At 38.5% G+C, this 16,805-nt stretch overlaps 1 protein-coding gene and 1 long non-coding RNA gene across 2 annotated transcripts; one reads left to right on the top strand and one right to left on the bottom strand.

Annotated features, from left to right (window-relative positions):
- Positions 1-5,262: 5,262 nt before the first annotated feature.
- Positions 5,263-14,421, bottom strand: KCNJ8 (potassium inwardly rectifying channel subfamily J member 8). Its single transcript, XM_020994154.2, has 3 exons — positions 13,891-14,421; positions 12,569-13,014; positions 5,263-6,487 (listed from the first exon to the last, which is right to left on the bottom strand). Exons 2-3 carry the CDS (start codon positions 12,940-12,942, stop codon positions 5,587-5,589), a joined length of 1,275 nt encoding a protein of 424 aa, XP_020849813.1. The 5' UTR covers positions 12,943-13,014; positions 13,891-14,421; the 3' UTR covers positions 5,263-5,586.
- LOC144457556 (uncharacterized) lies at positions 13,964-16,603 on the top strand. The gene is made up of 2 exons (XR_013486966.1): positions 13,964-14,051; positions 14,521-16,603. It is a non-coding gene; the product is annotated as an uncharacterized LOC144457556 (long non-coding RNA).
- Positions 16,604-16,805: the final 202 nt, after the last annotated feature.

Here is a 16,805-nt window from a genome sequence, read left to right as displayed (position 1 = left end):
AAAGACATATCCTTGATGAGTAGGAAGTATACACTAAAAAAACACAAGGTCTAGTTGTAGAGGGCCGGCTTTGGGGAGTTGGAGGGCTTAGGCCAGCCTGGGTCTTACCTGCAGCTTGTACTAAGCCCGACAGCTGTGAAAATCAGGATGTGGGCTCACCACCCCCCTGTTCTGTCTCTTGAGAACAGGATGCAGGAAGGGAGGAAACAGATGGGGTACAGGACAGGACGCAGGAAAGAATGTAACAGACAAGGTACAAGGAAGTAAGGAAATCACCTAATTAGATTTGTACTTTTCATGAATAACAATGTTACTATTGCTTGCTCCAGTACTATATAAGCCTGAGCCCTCGGATCAATAAAGAGAGTTTGTTCTTCACTGCTCTCACCTGGCCCATGATTCTTTCTCTCTTCACACTCTGCCGGCATCAGACCACAGCTGGGACGTAGGCGCTCCCGGCACCTAGTGGCATTACTTAGCTAGATGGCTATTCTGTGTTCCAAAGAGCTTGGATGTTTGGATTTTAGAATCCCAAGTTTTCTCAACCGTTTTCTCAACTCTAAGATTCTTTTTGTTTTTTTTTTTTAAAGGCAGGGAAGGGGGTGGGAGAAAAGCAGAGTATCAAAAATTCCCCTAGGTGGAGCTATTTCAAGGCATCACTCTTCACTGTCTCAAATTCCTATAGCTGTGTATAATTGGTAGGCACAAGACTTTTTTGGCTTTAACCCAGCCTTACACCTATACTTGCAGTAAATTTGTGTTTGTGTGTATGTGCTTTCTGATCAAAATTAACATATTTGTTTGAGTTTGGTAAATAATTTGTATTTGTGGGTGTGTGCTTTCTGATCAAAATTAACATATTTGTTTGAATTTGGTAAATAATCACTTCAGTGGTAGTACCATTAAAGAATAGATCCTTCTTCCTCACTCTGATTGTTATAACTGAAATAAATAATGGACAAATGAGATATTTTATAAATATCCATAGAATATATACCTCTGATCTAAGAATGGGAGACTACATAGTAAAACTAAGAGAATTTCCATGGGAACATTTTGATATTATACCCCATTTTAGAGTATATTATTATAGGATGTAAATAATCTAAAATTAAATCAAGCTGTGGTTTGGCATTTTGGTCTTAAGTTTAAAAGCTAATTAAAGTTTTCATGAATTTAAACTTAACTCAGCACGATATATGTAATGAGAATCAATTGTCACGGGGTATAGTCTCTTAGTCTGTAGGGAAATTCCCATCATTATTGGTGAAATTCTGTATCAAGATCATGGGAAGAGCCTGACCCTTAGTCTTCCTCTTTAACAGCCTGTAGAATTTGTTATGCTTAGTTTCATACACTAGTCCTTAGAGACACTAATCCTAGTTTTTGTCCCCACCTTCCACATGCTAAAAATAGCAAAAGTTGGGGGCAGAGGAGAAGGGGAGAAGGAGAAGCCAGAGGGAATGTGATTATCTTATCATCTTTGTTCTACTATTGATTTATAGCAGACATTTTGTCTTACAGATGCCAAATCATACAAAGGTTATTCCAACTAATGGATGGGGGATTTGTAGCTTCTCCTGAGTATGTAAACTCTTCTCTGGGGGTAAGCTAGGTTTGCTTTTTAAAGTTGAAAGATTTCCTTGTTGTGCCACCGGGGTGGTGCTTTTTGACCTTTTATATTTCATGGCCACAGCTGCGTGTTAGTAATATTTCTCAATGTGCCCTGGGCCCAGGACAGGGTCTCTACTCATTTGGAGAGTATTATGGTAAAGCCATATTGCTAGGGGAAAGTTGCAGAGTACAAATTACTATGATGAAAGTTTTTCTTGTATTTCCAGTATGCTGTTCCTAGTATAGATGAAAGAGCAGAAATCAAACCAGGGTGGAACTGAGACTTTGCTTTGGAATGTGCTAAATTTAGAGATTTCAAATCAGAGCCAACCTTAACATCATGTATAGGGGGATTGGCCATGCACCCTCACACAGGAGAATGATGCTGGGAAGGGAAAAAGAGAGGAAATAGCATTTATTAAGCACCTACTATGTGTTAGATGCTTTAAAAACATTATCTCATTTGATCCTTATGACAATCCTGTGAGGTAGGTGCTATTGAGGAAACTGTGGCCAACAGAGGTTTAAATGACTTGCTTAGGGTCACATAGCTAGTAAATGTCTGAGGCAGTATTTGAATGAATGGGCCTGATTTCAGGCCCAGTGCTCTATATCCTGTGCCATTTTACTGAATTGAGAATAGAACTCTTAGTACTTCTCAAAACACATGGTGATAACGATCCTTCTACACTCTATGCCAGCATTCCTGGTTTTTCAGACTACCTAGTTCAACTGCTATGCTCTGCTTTCATCTGCCACCCTCATTCTAATAGAACCTGGGGAAGTTGGAGCCAGGCATTTCCTCTTCTGTAAGGCTGTGTGCAGCCCTAGTGTCTGGGAGCATCTCACCAAACCAAGACTTGTAGGGAGGTATAGGATAGGAACAATGGGAGGTCTCCAGAGTTTTAAGCTTCTGAGCCAAGAATCATTAGGTACCTGGGCTATGGTGATAGTAAAACAAAATGGTGGTTTTGAAAGCCTACCCTGGCTCTGGCAGGCCCTGAAACTTTGTACCACCACCTCCCCACTGCAAGGGGAGCTCAGACCCAAGGCAATGGTTCGGGGGAAGATGGGAGCCAGGATTGAAGAATCTATGGGACATCAACAATCTAGCACTCCACTGCTTCTAAGAGTAATAGTACAGGATATCTGATCAGCATCAATTACCATAAGTGGTCACTTCCTCCTGCCTTTGTAAGGGTGTCAGTGCTTCCTCTCTCAGGCCAAACCAGTCCAAAGAATAGTATGAGGAGACAGGTGTTGGGACACAGGAAGGAGGTGAGAGAATGTGCCACCCCCTCCTTCCTAAGACTGTATATATATACCAACAACAGCAGGACCCTTTACGCTAACAGGATCACCTTCTCCCAGTCCACATGATGGGAGGAGACCAAGTGGGCACACATTGTCTTGCCCTGAGTTAGATTGGCATCACTTTCATTGCTGCTGCCATAAGATGCCACTCCTGTTATCTTCCTCCCATAGCAGAAGGTCCCTATCCTCTAATACCTCCTTCCTGTAGCTGGGCCTCACCTCCTATCTGCTCAAGGAGGAAGAAAGATGCATGCCAGAGTCATTCCTGTGTGTAGACAACAACTGGTTTGTGGTGATTGAGGAAGGGGCAGGTGGATGGACAAGAGTGTCATGGTTCATAAATCTAGAGCAGGAAAAGACTTTGGAGGCCTCTCATTTTTATAGATGGGGAAACAAAGGCCTAGCAAGGTTAAATGATCTCCCAGGGTCACCTAAGTAGTAAGTCCCAGAGCCAGGATTTAAACTCAGGCCCTCTGACTCTAAAAACCATACTCTCCACTGCACCATCCTGCCTCCTTCTATGGCCCTGAGCCCTACCAATCTCCCTGGAATGGCTATGCATGGCCTACCTAAATAGCATCTGGTTAACAAGAATAATTAGTTAAAATAGATGGTTCTCCTGCTCTCTTCCCAACTCTGTCTTGTGTTAGTGTCCTAAAATCCCTTTTCTCCCACTCCCCAACTGAAGTCACCTTTCTTGCTTCTTGCCCCAGATATAAAAATTCCTAGTTGTGGCTCTGGGAAGTACCAGATTTATAGTCATTGGACCTGGGTTCAAATCCCTGCCCTGTTATTACCTATGTGATCCTGTGCAAGTCATTTACTTCTCTGGGCCTGGGTTTTCTCATCTGTAAAATTAAGAGGTAAGATTAGCTGATATCTGAGGGCCCTTCTTTTATCTTCAAATCTTATAAGCTGAGTTTTGGCTCTTACTGTTCTTTTAAGGATGCTTAGCAGCAAGTTTTTGGCCTCCAGATGACAGTTTCTGTTCTATATTAGGTCTGAATCACACACCGATTGAGGCTCAAACCATTTTTTTTTTTGCTTCCATCTCTTCCTCCCATGCTGTTTTTCTTACCCCATACTACATCTTCCTTTGAATTCTTCATTCCTGTCACACACAGGGGAAACTGGAAGGGAGCAAGGAATTCAACTGTAGTATGAGTCAGTTGACTGACTGGGAGCTGATCCAAGAGCTGGCAACCTCTGCCCCAAAGCAATAAAACAGTACCCTCCTCCCTGCCCCAGGCAGCTCTGTATTTCCTCACTCTTCTGTGCACCATGTTTGTTTGTTTTCTCATTTAAGGCTAGTGTGCCAAGGGAATGAGAGCCACAGGCACATTGAAGAGGCTGCTGTGTAATGGGCTGATGACCATCAGCCATTCCTTTAGAGGTCCGCCTTTTAACAATGCTCATCACATTTGATGATAGCATGAGATTTTCTATTTAAGGCACAGGAGAAAGGATGGTAAAGGAATTCTCAGCTTATATCTGACAAAGCTATTCTTCCATTTTTGATCTAACTAACAAGGAATTGTACTTGTGTCTAGCTTTCATACTTGTTTTTTAGTCATGAAACAGAAAGGTAGGACTCAATCTAGATGAGATCTCACAGGCCATTTAGTCCAACTCAAGTCCAGGGAGATTAAGTGGATTGCCCAATATTACACTGGCAGTTTCAGTCATAGGATTTTATTGCAGAGCCTTCCATTGCACTATGTTGCCTTTTCTAAAAGATAAAAATATACCCCCATATTTTATTACCTGTTTGACCTCAAGAAGGTCACTTAATCTCTCTGGGTCTCAGTTTCCTTATCAGTAAAAAGAAGGGTTTGGCCTAAATGACCTCTGAGATCCTCTCCAGCTCTAAAATGATGATCCTAAATTCAAGTACGTTCAAAATCTGTATTGATCAAAAGACTTTTGACTCTCCTGTTTCACAGTTGTTCAGCTGATAAAGGCTTAATTTATCATGCAATTGTCCCAACAATAGCACAGACAGATATCACAGGTGTCACAGAATTTGAAAGATGGAAGGGATCTCAGTGGTAGCCCTTTTGTCCAACTAGATGGACCATGAAAAGAATCTCCACTACAACATAACCAACAAGTGATCACTCAGCCTTTACTTGAAGACCTCCAAGGAGGAAGAATCCTACCTGGGGAAGGTAGTTTCATTATAGGGGTTTAGGGTTTGTTTCCCATTTTTAAAGGAAAAGTGAGTCAGAAGATTTTCTGACTTAGCATCCCAAACCAAGTCATTAGTAGCCAATATAATTTTCTACTCCTCCTCTTGGTGCAACATTTTGCTTGCATTAATTACTTCAGTAAAAACATATTTAAGGGCAACTTTAATTCATTTTGAGAAAACATCTTCCACCTTTAGGAATAAGAATATTTCATTTCTTTGACAACTCAAAAATTTTAGCTACAAAAACCGAATTTATAAGACAAGTGTGAATGGTGATGTCTTTGCTCTGGGTGCTATTGTTTATTGATAATATCAAGTGTTGCTGTATTGATAGGAGTACAATTTAGTGCATTGACAAAGCTGTAGAACAAGTAATTGCCTTTGCAGTCCTGGATTGTAGTCCACAGTGAGAACCTGATGTGGGCCTCAATGACTTGTCAAGAGATTAAATTTGTATTGATCCAAGGTCACGTTTCAGTTGTGTTCTGATTTCCCTCTGGGGTGATAAACTGTACCTTTGGCACGATCAGAGAAGAGTTGTTCCTTCTCATGGAATTGTTCCTCCTCATAGAATTGTTCCTTCTCATGGAATTGCGCTTTCTCAGAGAGTTCTGATGGGACAGCTCACTCTTCTGAAGTGTTTGAATAAGTATTGAAGGCTTTTCATCTAATTCCCTGGCACTACACCTGGGAGCAGCCACTTTGACTGTATTGCCAAACTTGGAGTAGTCCACGGAGTATACACCTTCTTCTTCTGTTACAATAGATACAAAGCGGTGACCCCACTGGATTTCCTCCGCAATGTAAGAGGTTCGAGCCTGAGTGGTGATACCTGTAGTTTCAACCACTCCTTCCAAGATAACTATGACCTCTAAGTCTTGGGTGGCTAAGTCAGTGGCTGAGATCTCATACAAGGGGCTACGCTTATCAATTACATGGCAGATGATCAAAGGGGCCACCAGAAAAATATTGTTACTTTCTATGGGATTGTCAACAGGGATATCAAGTTGATGAATAGGCACTACCTCCCCTTCGGGGGTGGTTGTTTTCTTGACAACCTGGATTCGTACAGAGGCGCTAATGATCATGCTTTTCCTTAAATCACCTACCCGGAACATGAAACACAGTCGGCCATTTCGTACAGCAATTACTGCATGCCGGCTGAAAATCAAGGTCTCGGCCCGTCTGTGAGCTTGAGCTGTCTTCATGAAGATACAACCCAGCATGATTGCATTGATAATTAACCCCACAATGTTCTGAAGAATCAAAACTGTGATAGCCAAGGGGCACTCCTCTGTCATCATTCTCCCACCAAATCCAATTGTCACTTGAACCTCAATGGAGAAGAGGAAAGCAGAAGTGAAAGACCTGTAAAAATGATACACCAGACTAATGTCATTAAGACAAATTTTGAATAGTGTAATAAATACTCAAGGACTTTTAAAAATATGGATAAAATTAACTTGCTAAAGGCTCATTGCTTCTGAAAGAAAGAATGAAATAAGTGTCTCACTTTCTAGAGGCACATTATTTTCTAGACCCCTAACTTACTGCAATTATTTCTAGTCCATTCAGGAGACTCTTCTTTTTATGAATACACTACATCTTCTTATTGTTAACATCAGGCCCAACAAACCCATGCCTAGTTTATGAGAAGCAAAAGCAGCCCAAGACAGCTATGTCCTCAAATTGAGAAGTCATTTTTAAAAAACCTAGTCCACAGGACAAAGATTATGCCAAAAATACTTTTAAAAAACTGAACTTTAATACACTATTTAAGTACGTAGATTGAGTAGTTTTAAGCTATTGATTTTCTAAACCACTTACTAAATTATGAACTCCAAAATAAAGTCATCAACAAATATCTATAGCATATATAGGACACTTTAGGAGACCCAGGGAATGCAAATGTACATGACACACTATCCATGCAAATTTATGTAATATAGTGTTTTATAACTACTTATCACTTTGGAAAACAGAGGACTTTCACATAAATTATTTCATTTTGTTCCCAAAGTGATCTAGCGAGCTAGACAAGATTATAGATAAGGAAGCTGGGTAGAGAAAGGTTACATGACTTCCCAGAAGTCATCATTTTTAGGGCAGTGATCTTTCTACTCGGCCATACCAGATGTGTTTGTGACTTTGTTTCATTGCTACATCCATATTCAAGAGGCAGCTCCCTGTTTGTAATAATATAATGCTTCAAGTTTTTGATGATGAGGTCATGTAATGATAATAATAATAATAATAATAATAATAATGATGATGATGATGATGATGATGATGATGATTATTCACTTTTATAAGAGTACCTCAAGGTTCTCAAAATGTTTTCCTCACAAATGGGAACAAGAACCAATTTGAGTATTGTGATCCCTATTTTTAGATGAGGACCTGAAGTTTGGAGAGCCCAGGTGACTTATGTACAATCACACGATCAACAGGGATTACTCAGCTATTGAATGTCTGCGGAGGAATTCAAGCCTAAATCTACTGCTTCTACTTGCTGCCATGCGATGTTGCCTCAATGAAAAAGAAGCCTCAAGGAGGTCATCATTCAAAACAAAGAACCCAACTGGTTATGCGCATGCTCTGAAGATGGATCTAGTGGCAACTAGCCCAATTATCAAGTAGAGGAGCATGGCTGAATTGTTTCTCTTTTGTATTGCTTGTAGGTATCATGAACAGATACATGAACTATTTCATATACCATCTATACAAAACATCAAGATGTGGAATGCAGGCTCTGGGAGAGTAGAGACTGTCGCATTCCTGTGTTTGCACCCCAAGCACCAAGACAGAGTGTGGCGCATGGAAGGCACTTGTTGAATTGATGTATCCCATTGTCCAGACAATAATGGGAAAGTATCCTTCAAAAAGTGGTAGTTAAGAATCCATTTTTGGTGAATACTGAAATAACTAAAGTAGTAACATAGCAAACTTAGACCACTTTTTATTATATTCATGGGGAGAACATTTGTAAATAATAATAGCAAGCATTTATATAGCACCTACTATGTGAACCATCCTAAGCACTTTACAAATATTATTTCATTTGATCCTGACAACAGTAATAATAATAGCTAGCATTTATATAGTACTTAGTATCTACCAGGCACTATTAAGTGTTTTACAGTTATTTCATTTGATCTTCACAACAACTCTGGGAAGTAGGTGCTAATATTGTCCTCATTTCACAGATGAAGAAACTGACGCAAACAGAGGTTAAGTGACTTGCCCAGGGTCACACAGCCAAATAAGTATGTAAGACAATGATTGCATTCTCAACCTGGAATTATGGACTTAAGTGTATTGTGTGACTGTTGTGCCTTATGGACACCTGTGATATCTAATAACCAAATGTTGTCTGGATTCTGCTACTCTTTGTGCTTTTTGATGTGGAGCTCAGCTGTACAATTAATAGAGACCCTGGAACAAATGACAGAACATTTTCTGAATGGAATTATAGTTTCTTGCATTTCACAAAAGTAAGAAATGCTTATTTTTAAAGTATAGGGATAAAATGCTATTTGAAAATACTGGTGAGTGATCACCAAACAATCAAATTTTAGTTTTCAATTTTTATAAAGGCAGCAGGACTCATGGCTTATCAAAAAAAAATGAAGTATAAAATATCATGGTGATTAATATTTGTGTTAAAATAACTATGCAGTATTAACTCTTGTACCAAAATAGTTTTAATAATAATTTAATAATATTATATAAGATTTATTATTATCTAACTATATTGTTTCCTGTATTCTGAGGTAGAAGAGAATACTATTAAGAAACAGAAAAAAATTTACATTAAAAACATATTTTACAGGATTTGTTAAGGGATTTTGCAAAGGTTAGAAACAAAATGGTTACTTTGGCAATGCAAGTCCAACTCTTCAACATGCACATGGATCATTTTCCTCCATATCACTTAGCACTTATTCAGAGCTTTGAAAGCAAAACAATACAATGAAGACAGAAATTACTTTTACTTATCCAATGCATAATAACACAGTGCAGTATGTTTTCTTTGTTCAAAAATCCTTAACTAAAATATCCTGATGGCCTTTTCTCAATCCTAATCCTTTTTGACCTCTCTGCTACATTTGACACTACTGACCAGCCTCTCCTCCTGGTTCTCTTGTTCATCTGATCACTCCTTGGTTTCCTTTGTTGGATTATCATTCATATCATACCCTCTAACTGTGAGTGTTCCTCAAGACTATGTCCTGTTCTCTACATTAGCCCTTTTGGTGACTTCATCAGGTGAATCAATTTAATTATCGTTTCTCTACAAATATCTTGTGTGTGTGTGTGTGTGTGTGTGTGTGTGTGTGTGTGTGTGTGTGTGTGTGTGTGTACATGCATTCAGTTTATCCCAGGCTTCAGTCTAGCAATACAAATTACCTATCAGACATTACAAATTAGATGTTCCAAAGACACCTCAAACTCAATACGTCCAAAAATGAACTTGTTAACTTCCCCAAAACCTATTCCTCTTCCAAACTTCTCTATTTCAAAAGGCACCACCATTCTTCCAGTCTCCCAGGTTCATAACCTCAGCATTATCCTTGATTCTTTGTTCCCTAAACCTCATGTATCCAAACCACTAGCCAAATTTTGTTTTTACCTCCACAATATAGTTGACTCCTTTCTACTTACATAGCAATGACCCTCAGTTTAGGTCTTCATCATCTAGTCTCCTAACTGGTCTCTCTCTCTCTCAGATTTCTTCCCACTCCAGTCCATCCGCCATAGTGTTGCCAAAGTGATTTTCCTTTATTGCAGCTCTAGGTCATCCTCCTCAATATAATTTCAGTGGTGTCCTACTGCCTCTAGGATCAAATATAAACTGTTCTGTTCAGCTTTTGAAGCTCTTCACAATTTGGTTCCAACTTATCTTTACTGAGTTACTGTACATTATTTCCCCTCCCTCACTCTTTAATCCAACCAAACTGATCTTTTCTCTGTTCTCTCACACTATATTTTATCTCCAATGTCTGCAACTTTGCAACTGGCCATCCCCCAAGCCTGAAATGTACTGTCTCTCCCCTCCCCTTCATAGAATCCTTCTCTTCCCTAAGACACAGCTTAATCACCACCTTCCACATAAATTTTTCCCAGTTGGCCTTAGCTGCTTGTGCCCTCCTTTTCAAACAACTTTATGCATAGTCCATTTTATTAAATTACTTTGAATTTATTTGTGTTTATTCTCTCAATATTTATTCTGTATATGTTTATATATGTATCTGTCTCCACTATTTTAATGCAAACTCTTTAAGAATAAAAATTATTTCTTTCTTTGTATTTTTATCTCCCATGCTTAATATAATACCTGGTACAGGATAGGCACTTAATAAATGCTTGCTGATTACTGATTTAGAAAAATTTAGAAACACTTTAAAAGATTACATTCTTAAAGAATCACATAGATTACTGAATTACATTTTTGTGACAAAATCCCACATTGCTATCCTAGTAATAAAATTAACCATATGTTTACTAGTCATAATTTCAGTTTATTTATCCAGTTATGATCAGTGATATGCTTTTATAGATTGATCAAAAATATTTCTCACAAAATAAATATGAATTAACAATACCAAAATTCAATGGTAATAAATTCTTTTGAATTAAGTTTAGCTTTATAGTCAAGCATGTTATATCTCCAGTCACCTATCACTGTAAGATTTTAATTGTTGTTTTACTTTGGTTATTGAGCAACTATTGAATTTTTATTTTAGTATAACATCAACATCCACTTCAACTTTTTTTTTTACAAATTTACTCAATAATAAAGTTAATGGAATAATTTAGATAAAATTCGCCTGATCTGAATGCATAGCTTACTATCTCTAGAAACAAAGTCTAAGTCACTGTACTTTCTAAGATTAATAAGGCATAGTTTTTTCACTGGCTTGTCAGTTCCTAACAAAGAAGGGAGTTTTGATTTTTATCCTTTATAATTTCTAGGAAATAAAGATTTCTTTGAGCTAATGAAAGGTTTTAGCTTTGTGCTGTATGAGAATTTGGAATACTATTTATAAAATGTTCCAGAATTTTTTTCCATCTTTGTTTCTGTCAGTTAACAGTAACTTTGTGAAATTGTTGCAATAGTTTAAATAATCTTTACTCAATGTTACACTAAAAATAAATAAAAATAGATTAAAAACCTGCACAACCAAGCATTTCTATCACATCTTCAGTTATGAGATTTTAAATTCTCTTTACTTAAATGCCTTGGCAATGTTTAAGAAATATGATTTTTAAAAACACTCCAAGATTTAGAAAAATGTAAGGACTAATTTTTTCTTACGATTTCATATCTGGATTTCTAGAATCTTAGGTCTGGAAGGGCTCTCAGAGGTCACTGAATACAGCTGTTCCTGAAGTGTGGACCCTTTCTACAATCCTTTTGAAAATGAGAAGGCACCATTAAATACATCCCTTATAAACAGCTCCCTCAATGACAATTCTGACTGAACATTCTTAAAAATAAATGTCTTATATCATTGATACATGTTTAAATTTAAAAAAACAATTGTTCATAGAAAAATACATAAAGATGAATCTTGATAGGGAAGGTTTTGCCTTTAGGTAAGTTATTTTATAACATGATATTATAATTAGAGACCCCACTGAATCTAGTTTTCTGACCTCCTTTTTCAACATATGCAAATGTTAAGGGGACAATCCCATGATGCAGTTTATTTGTCTCTGCAGACTTGTCTGTATGCATTTAAAATAGAACCTACAATATTTCTGTACTGAAAAGTGAACATTTTGCTTTATATTTCTTCACTCAAGTATATACTGCAAGAATAAAATACCCTATTAATCTTTTTTAAAAGCTGCATTGGGAAATGCCCAATGAAAACTCATTTTAGATCAGTCTAAAAATATATCAGATGATATATTTCAAGAGAAGGCAGGACTTTAAGGGAGACATGTAAAGTAGTTTTCATTTAAGTTGATTTTTTAGACATAAACTGTATGAAAAGTAGCAACTTTTGTTTTCAGATGTCCCAAATCACTTGTTGCAATTAAGGTGCTGTTTTGTTTTTGTTTTGGGAGAGTGTATCAAACCCTTCACTTTTTTTTTCCAGGCAAACTTATGGTAAAGTGGGGTTCTTAACCAGGGATCCATGGTCTGGCCACTAAGAGGTCCATGGCTAGATTTCAGGAGTTCATGAACTTCGATGAGAAAAAAAATTACATCTTTATTTTCACCCATCTTTGGTTTCTTTTGCAAAATTATTTATTTAATTCTATTCATTTAAAAATATTCTAAAAGGGGATCTGTATTCAGTACCAGACTGCCAAAGAGGACTATGAAACAAACAAACAAAAAGGTTAAGAACCAGTTATATAGAGTGATAGTTGACAAGGCATTTTGGTTATTATTACACCAATCTTACTTTCTTCCTCATCTGACTACATTCTTACCTGACATTAGTCACACAAGCACTGGAATCCACGCCACTTTTCTCCATACCACTTTTCTCCATGTAAGCATGAATGTCACCATGGGCAAAAGCCACCAGCCACCACATGATGGCAAAGAGCAGCCAGCTGCAGAGGAAGGACATGGTGAAAATCACCAGTGTGTGGCGCCATTTCAGGTCCACCAAGGTAGTGAAGATGTCTTGGAGGAAGCGCCCTTGTTCCCGAATATTCTTATGGGCCAGGTTACAGGCCCCACTCTTGGCGATAAAACGAGCTCTAGGAAGCCTGTCTCTGATGCGTGGCTTGCGCAGGTTCTCAGCAGCAATCCGGGCCAGCACATATTCTTCTGGAATAATGCTTTTTCTGGCCAACATCTTCCTTTTATCATAACCAACCTATATGAAAAGCTGCTTCTCCACCTATCTCCTCCTCTCTGATTTGTCTTCCTACACAGGGAGAAAGATGATTTTTAAAAATCTAATTTTCTTATCTCTGTAATACTTTGATTCAAAGAGTCTATGTCCATACATTAGAGAACTGAGACCATTATCTTGATAATGTGAATAAAATTCACTCTCTTGCCTGAATATTGGCTATTACTTACATACCTGCAAAGGAATATGGAAAACAGCCTTTTTTTCTGGATTATTTGAGCAAAATTCTGATTTTTTTCCCTAAATATCTGTTTCAGATGGAGATTCTGGCTTCAATTTCCCCCTTCATTCTTGATGTAAACATATACAAACCTCATTTAAAACAAACCAAAACAATCTAGGAGCTCTCCCCTCCCTATAGAGTTTTCTAAATAAATTATATTTGTTAATAGGACTTCTAAAAAAGGAAGAATCACATACAAAACTCCAGAGCTGCAGTTAGACCAGTAAAGACTGATAATGCGCATTAAATAGTTATAATGAAATGGCAATGCTACAGAGATGGAAGAAAACTTCCTTGAACATTTTTAGAAGCAGGCAGTGTCTAAGAGGCATTATTCTTGCATCACGTAAGTCATATTTTCATTATACTTGATCAAATAATAGACACCGTCTTCAAATTCAAACGGCAAATTATGAGATGCAAAGTAATTAGTTAAATTGAGAAAGAACTTTATTCCTACTACAGAATTTAATGCAGAAATCACAGGGTAGTTACAAAGAGACCAAGAAAAATGAACTATGGTCTAGGCAAAGCAAATCCCAGAATTTAAGGGACACAAAGTACACACCAGAGACTTTTACTTTGTTCTCCATTTTTCTACCTTCTTGGAAAAGGTGAAGAGAGAAGATGATGTCCCCTGCCCCAGGAGAAGAGCTGAAACTTACAGGAATTTGTTGCAGCTGGAACAGCTGGAGTCCTCACCCTCGCTGCCGGCTGACCACCAGTCAAGTTACTGAAGGTTCCATCCATCCCAGTGCACAGAAGCAGGCTGTTATTCGTCACTAAGAGGACAGCTCTCGGAAAGAATAGTCAAAAGAATAAAAAGGTACAAATGAACTCTAAGTGCGAGGAAGGGAATGGAGGTAACAGCATCCCCCTCCCCCAGCATAATTATCTTCCCTTTGTGTATGGCGGGGGGGGGGGGGGTTGAGGACAGTGGAAGAAAGATAAAGTTGGGGGAGGGGTGGTGCTCAATAAATCACCCTCTGGGTTAGTGGTTTGACGTGAGCCAGGGTTGCGATGCTGTGGAGCGGGGGGCGGGAGAGGGCGGTGAAGCGAGTCCGGGAGAGTTACAGGGTAAGCCAGAGGGGAGCTGCGATGCGAAGGGGAAGGATGGGGAAAGATGAGGGCGGGAACCTCGGAAGAAAGCTCATTTCCCTGTAGCCCCAGCCTCTTGCCGCCTAGTGCGGACTCACAAGTTTTTAAAAGGCTCGCGGCAGACAGGGGGAGGACATTTCAGAGTTCACTGACGTAAAGGAGAAAGTTAGTTACTTTTCTTCTTTTTTTTTTTTAAGCCTAGAAACAGACGTGATTCTCTAAGCAGCCAAGGAAAGACCAGAGAATTTATACAAGGAAGGCTTCCAAACTGTATCCTAACTAAGATTTAAAATCTAGAACTAAAAGGAACCTTAGAGTCATCTGGTCCAACCCGCTTATTTTACTGATTAGGAAACTGAGAATCGGAGACCCAAGACCACACAGGTTGGAGACGGCGGAAATTAGATTTAAATTCAGATCCTCTGATCCCAATGCTAACACTTTCCCCACAATCCCACAAGAAATGCTACACACTAAGTCATAGAACCTAGAAGTGAAAGGAACTTTAAAAGTCGTTTATAGGACAACCACCCTCCCTCTTTTTTTTCCTTTTCTTTCTTCCTTTTTTTTTTTCAGATGAAGAAAACAAGGGTTGATAGGTTAAAATAGAATTAGGTGGCTATATAACAAGCCAATAGAGATGAAAAAACTGCAGTATGAAATGTATTTCAAACCCAGATCCTTTGACTACACATGTCACTTGCACTTATTAGATTGTGGTCATGCACCCCACAGTTTTTTCCTAATGAGGAAATTGTATCCTAAATAGAGACACCTGCCAGCTCAAGGCTAACTTTAGCTTGCAAAAGGCCAGTTGGCTTCAGATTGGGACCTGTAAAGGTAAAAGTTCTGTCCACATGAAGATGTGGACACATGGAATATAAATAAACTGAGAAAGATCACATGGAAGATAAACCAGTGTAAGCAGGAACAAGAAAGGTACACATTCTGTGCATTACTGTGGTTTTGCTGTTAGGTTTTAAAGGAATCAGGAAAAAGAAAATTGTGTTTTACCTACCACAACAATATCAAGGCTTGAGATTTTGACATTTAACATTTAACAAAACCTTTAATTCTTGGAACTTTGATGTATCTTCCAAGTCTCAGGATCTGAAGGACATGATAAACAATGTGTTCATTAAATATTAACGGGCCTAAAATAGACTTTAATGAATCCAAATGTACTGTTTCTTATAGATGAATTCATTTAACTCCTTCAGAACTAGTGCTCGTGGTATTAATGGCAATATTAATGGCGTTTGGCTCCAATGGTAATGGCAAACTGCCAGTTTCTACTAGGCTCTTCCAGCAAGGAGACCAGCTTCGTTGGAGCAGAGTATGTAAGGTATAAGAAGGAAGCCAAACAAAGGGGGTCAAGGGGCTCAGTTATGAAGGGCTTTGAATGCGAAAGAGAGGATTTTATATTTGATCCTGGAGGTGATAGGGAACCACTGGAATTTATTGAGTGAAGCTAGGACACGACATGCTCAGACCTGTGCCTTAGGAAAATCACTTGGGCAGTTGAATGGAGGATGAGTTGAAATGAGGAGAGTTTTGTGACAGACAGACCAACAAGTAGGCTATTGCAGTAGTTCAGGCATGAGGTAATAAGGGTCTGAACTAGGATCAGAAGGAGGCAAATTCTAGAGATGTTTCAAAAGTGAAATCTAGAGGGCTTGTCAACAGATTTGATATGGGGGGGCAGTTAGAGATAGTGAAGAGTCAAGGATGACAAGTTGGGAGCCTGGAGGACTGGGAGGATGGTGATATTCTTGATGTTAATAGGAAATTAGGGTTCAAATGCTACCTTCTTCAAGAGAACTTTTCTGATTATCCCACTTGTGAAATTCCCCATCACCCCTACTCCAGGAAGTAATTTTGTATTTATTTTTATGTCCTGTATTTACTCCTCTGTCAACATGTACTATACCACCACCCTTTTTTAAAATGTGAGATCCTTAAGGATGAATGCTCTATCACTTTGTCAACTCTGCCTACTGACCCCTCTGCCTTCATTTAGGTCCCAATTAACAATCTTGTCTTTTACAGGAAGACTTTTTTGACCCCTCTTAATTCTAGCACCTTCCTTTTGTTAATTATTTCCTATTTATTCTGTATGTAGCTTGCTTTGTGCACATTTGTTTGCATGTTGTCTCCCCCATTAGATTATAAACTCCTTGAGAAGCAGGGACCAGTCTTTCGCCTCTTTTTTGTATCACCAGTGTTTAGCACAGTGCCTGGCACATAGGCACTTAATAAATGTTTATTGATCGATTTGTATTTCTTTCCCCAGTGCCTAGCACAATGCTTAGCTCATAGTAAGCACTTAATAAATGCTTGTTGAAACTATCAATTGATTGGCCTATTCATGTTAAAATCACGCTGCTCTTTATGAGCAATGATTCCTTTTAAGTGTTCTTTAATGAAATATCCTAGAGTTTTACCAAGATTTATAGGCGAAGTCATTGGCCTATAGTTTGTA

Source organism: Phascolarctos cinereus, unplaced genomic scaffold (genome assembly GCF_003287225.1).
Source record: "Phascolarctos cinereus isolate Bilbo 61053 unplaced genomic scaffold, phaCin_HiC Scaffold_1;HRSCAF=81, whole genome shotgun sequence".
In the NCBI taxonomy this organism is placed as follows: domain Eukaryota; kingdom Metazoa; phylum Chordata; class Mammalia; order Diprotodontia; family Phascolarctidae; genus Phascolarctos; species Phascolarctos cinereus.
Note: the sequence above shows the minus strand (reverse complement) of the source record. Positions and strands in the feature narration are given on the sequence as shown.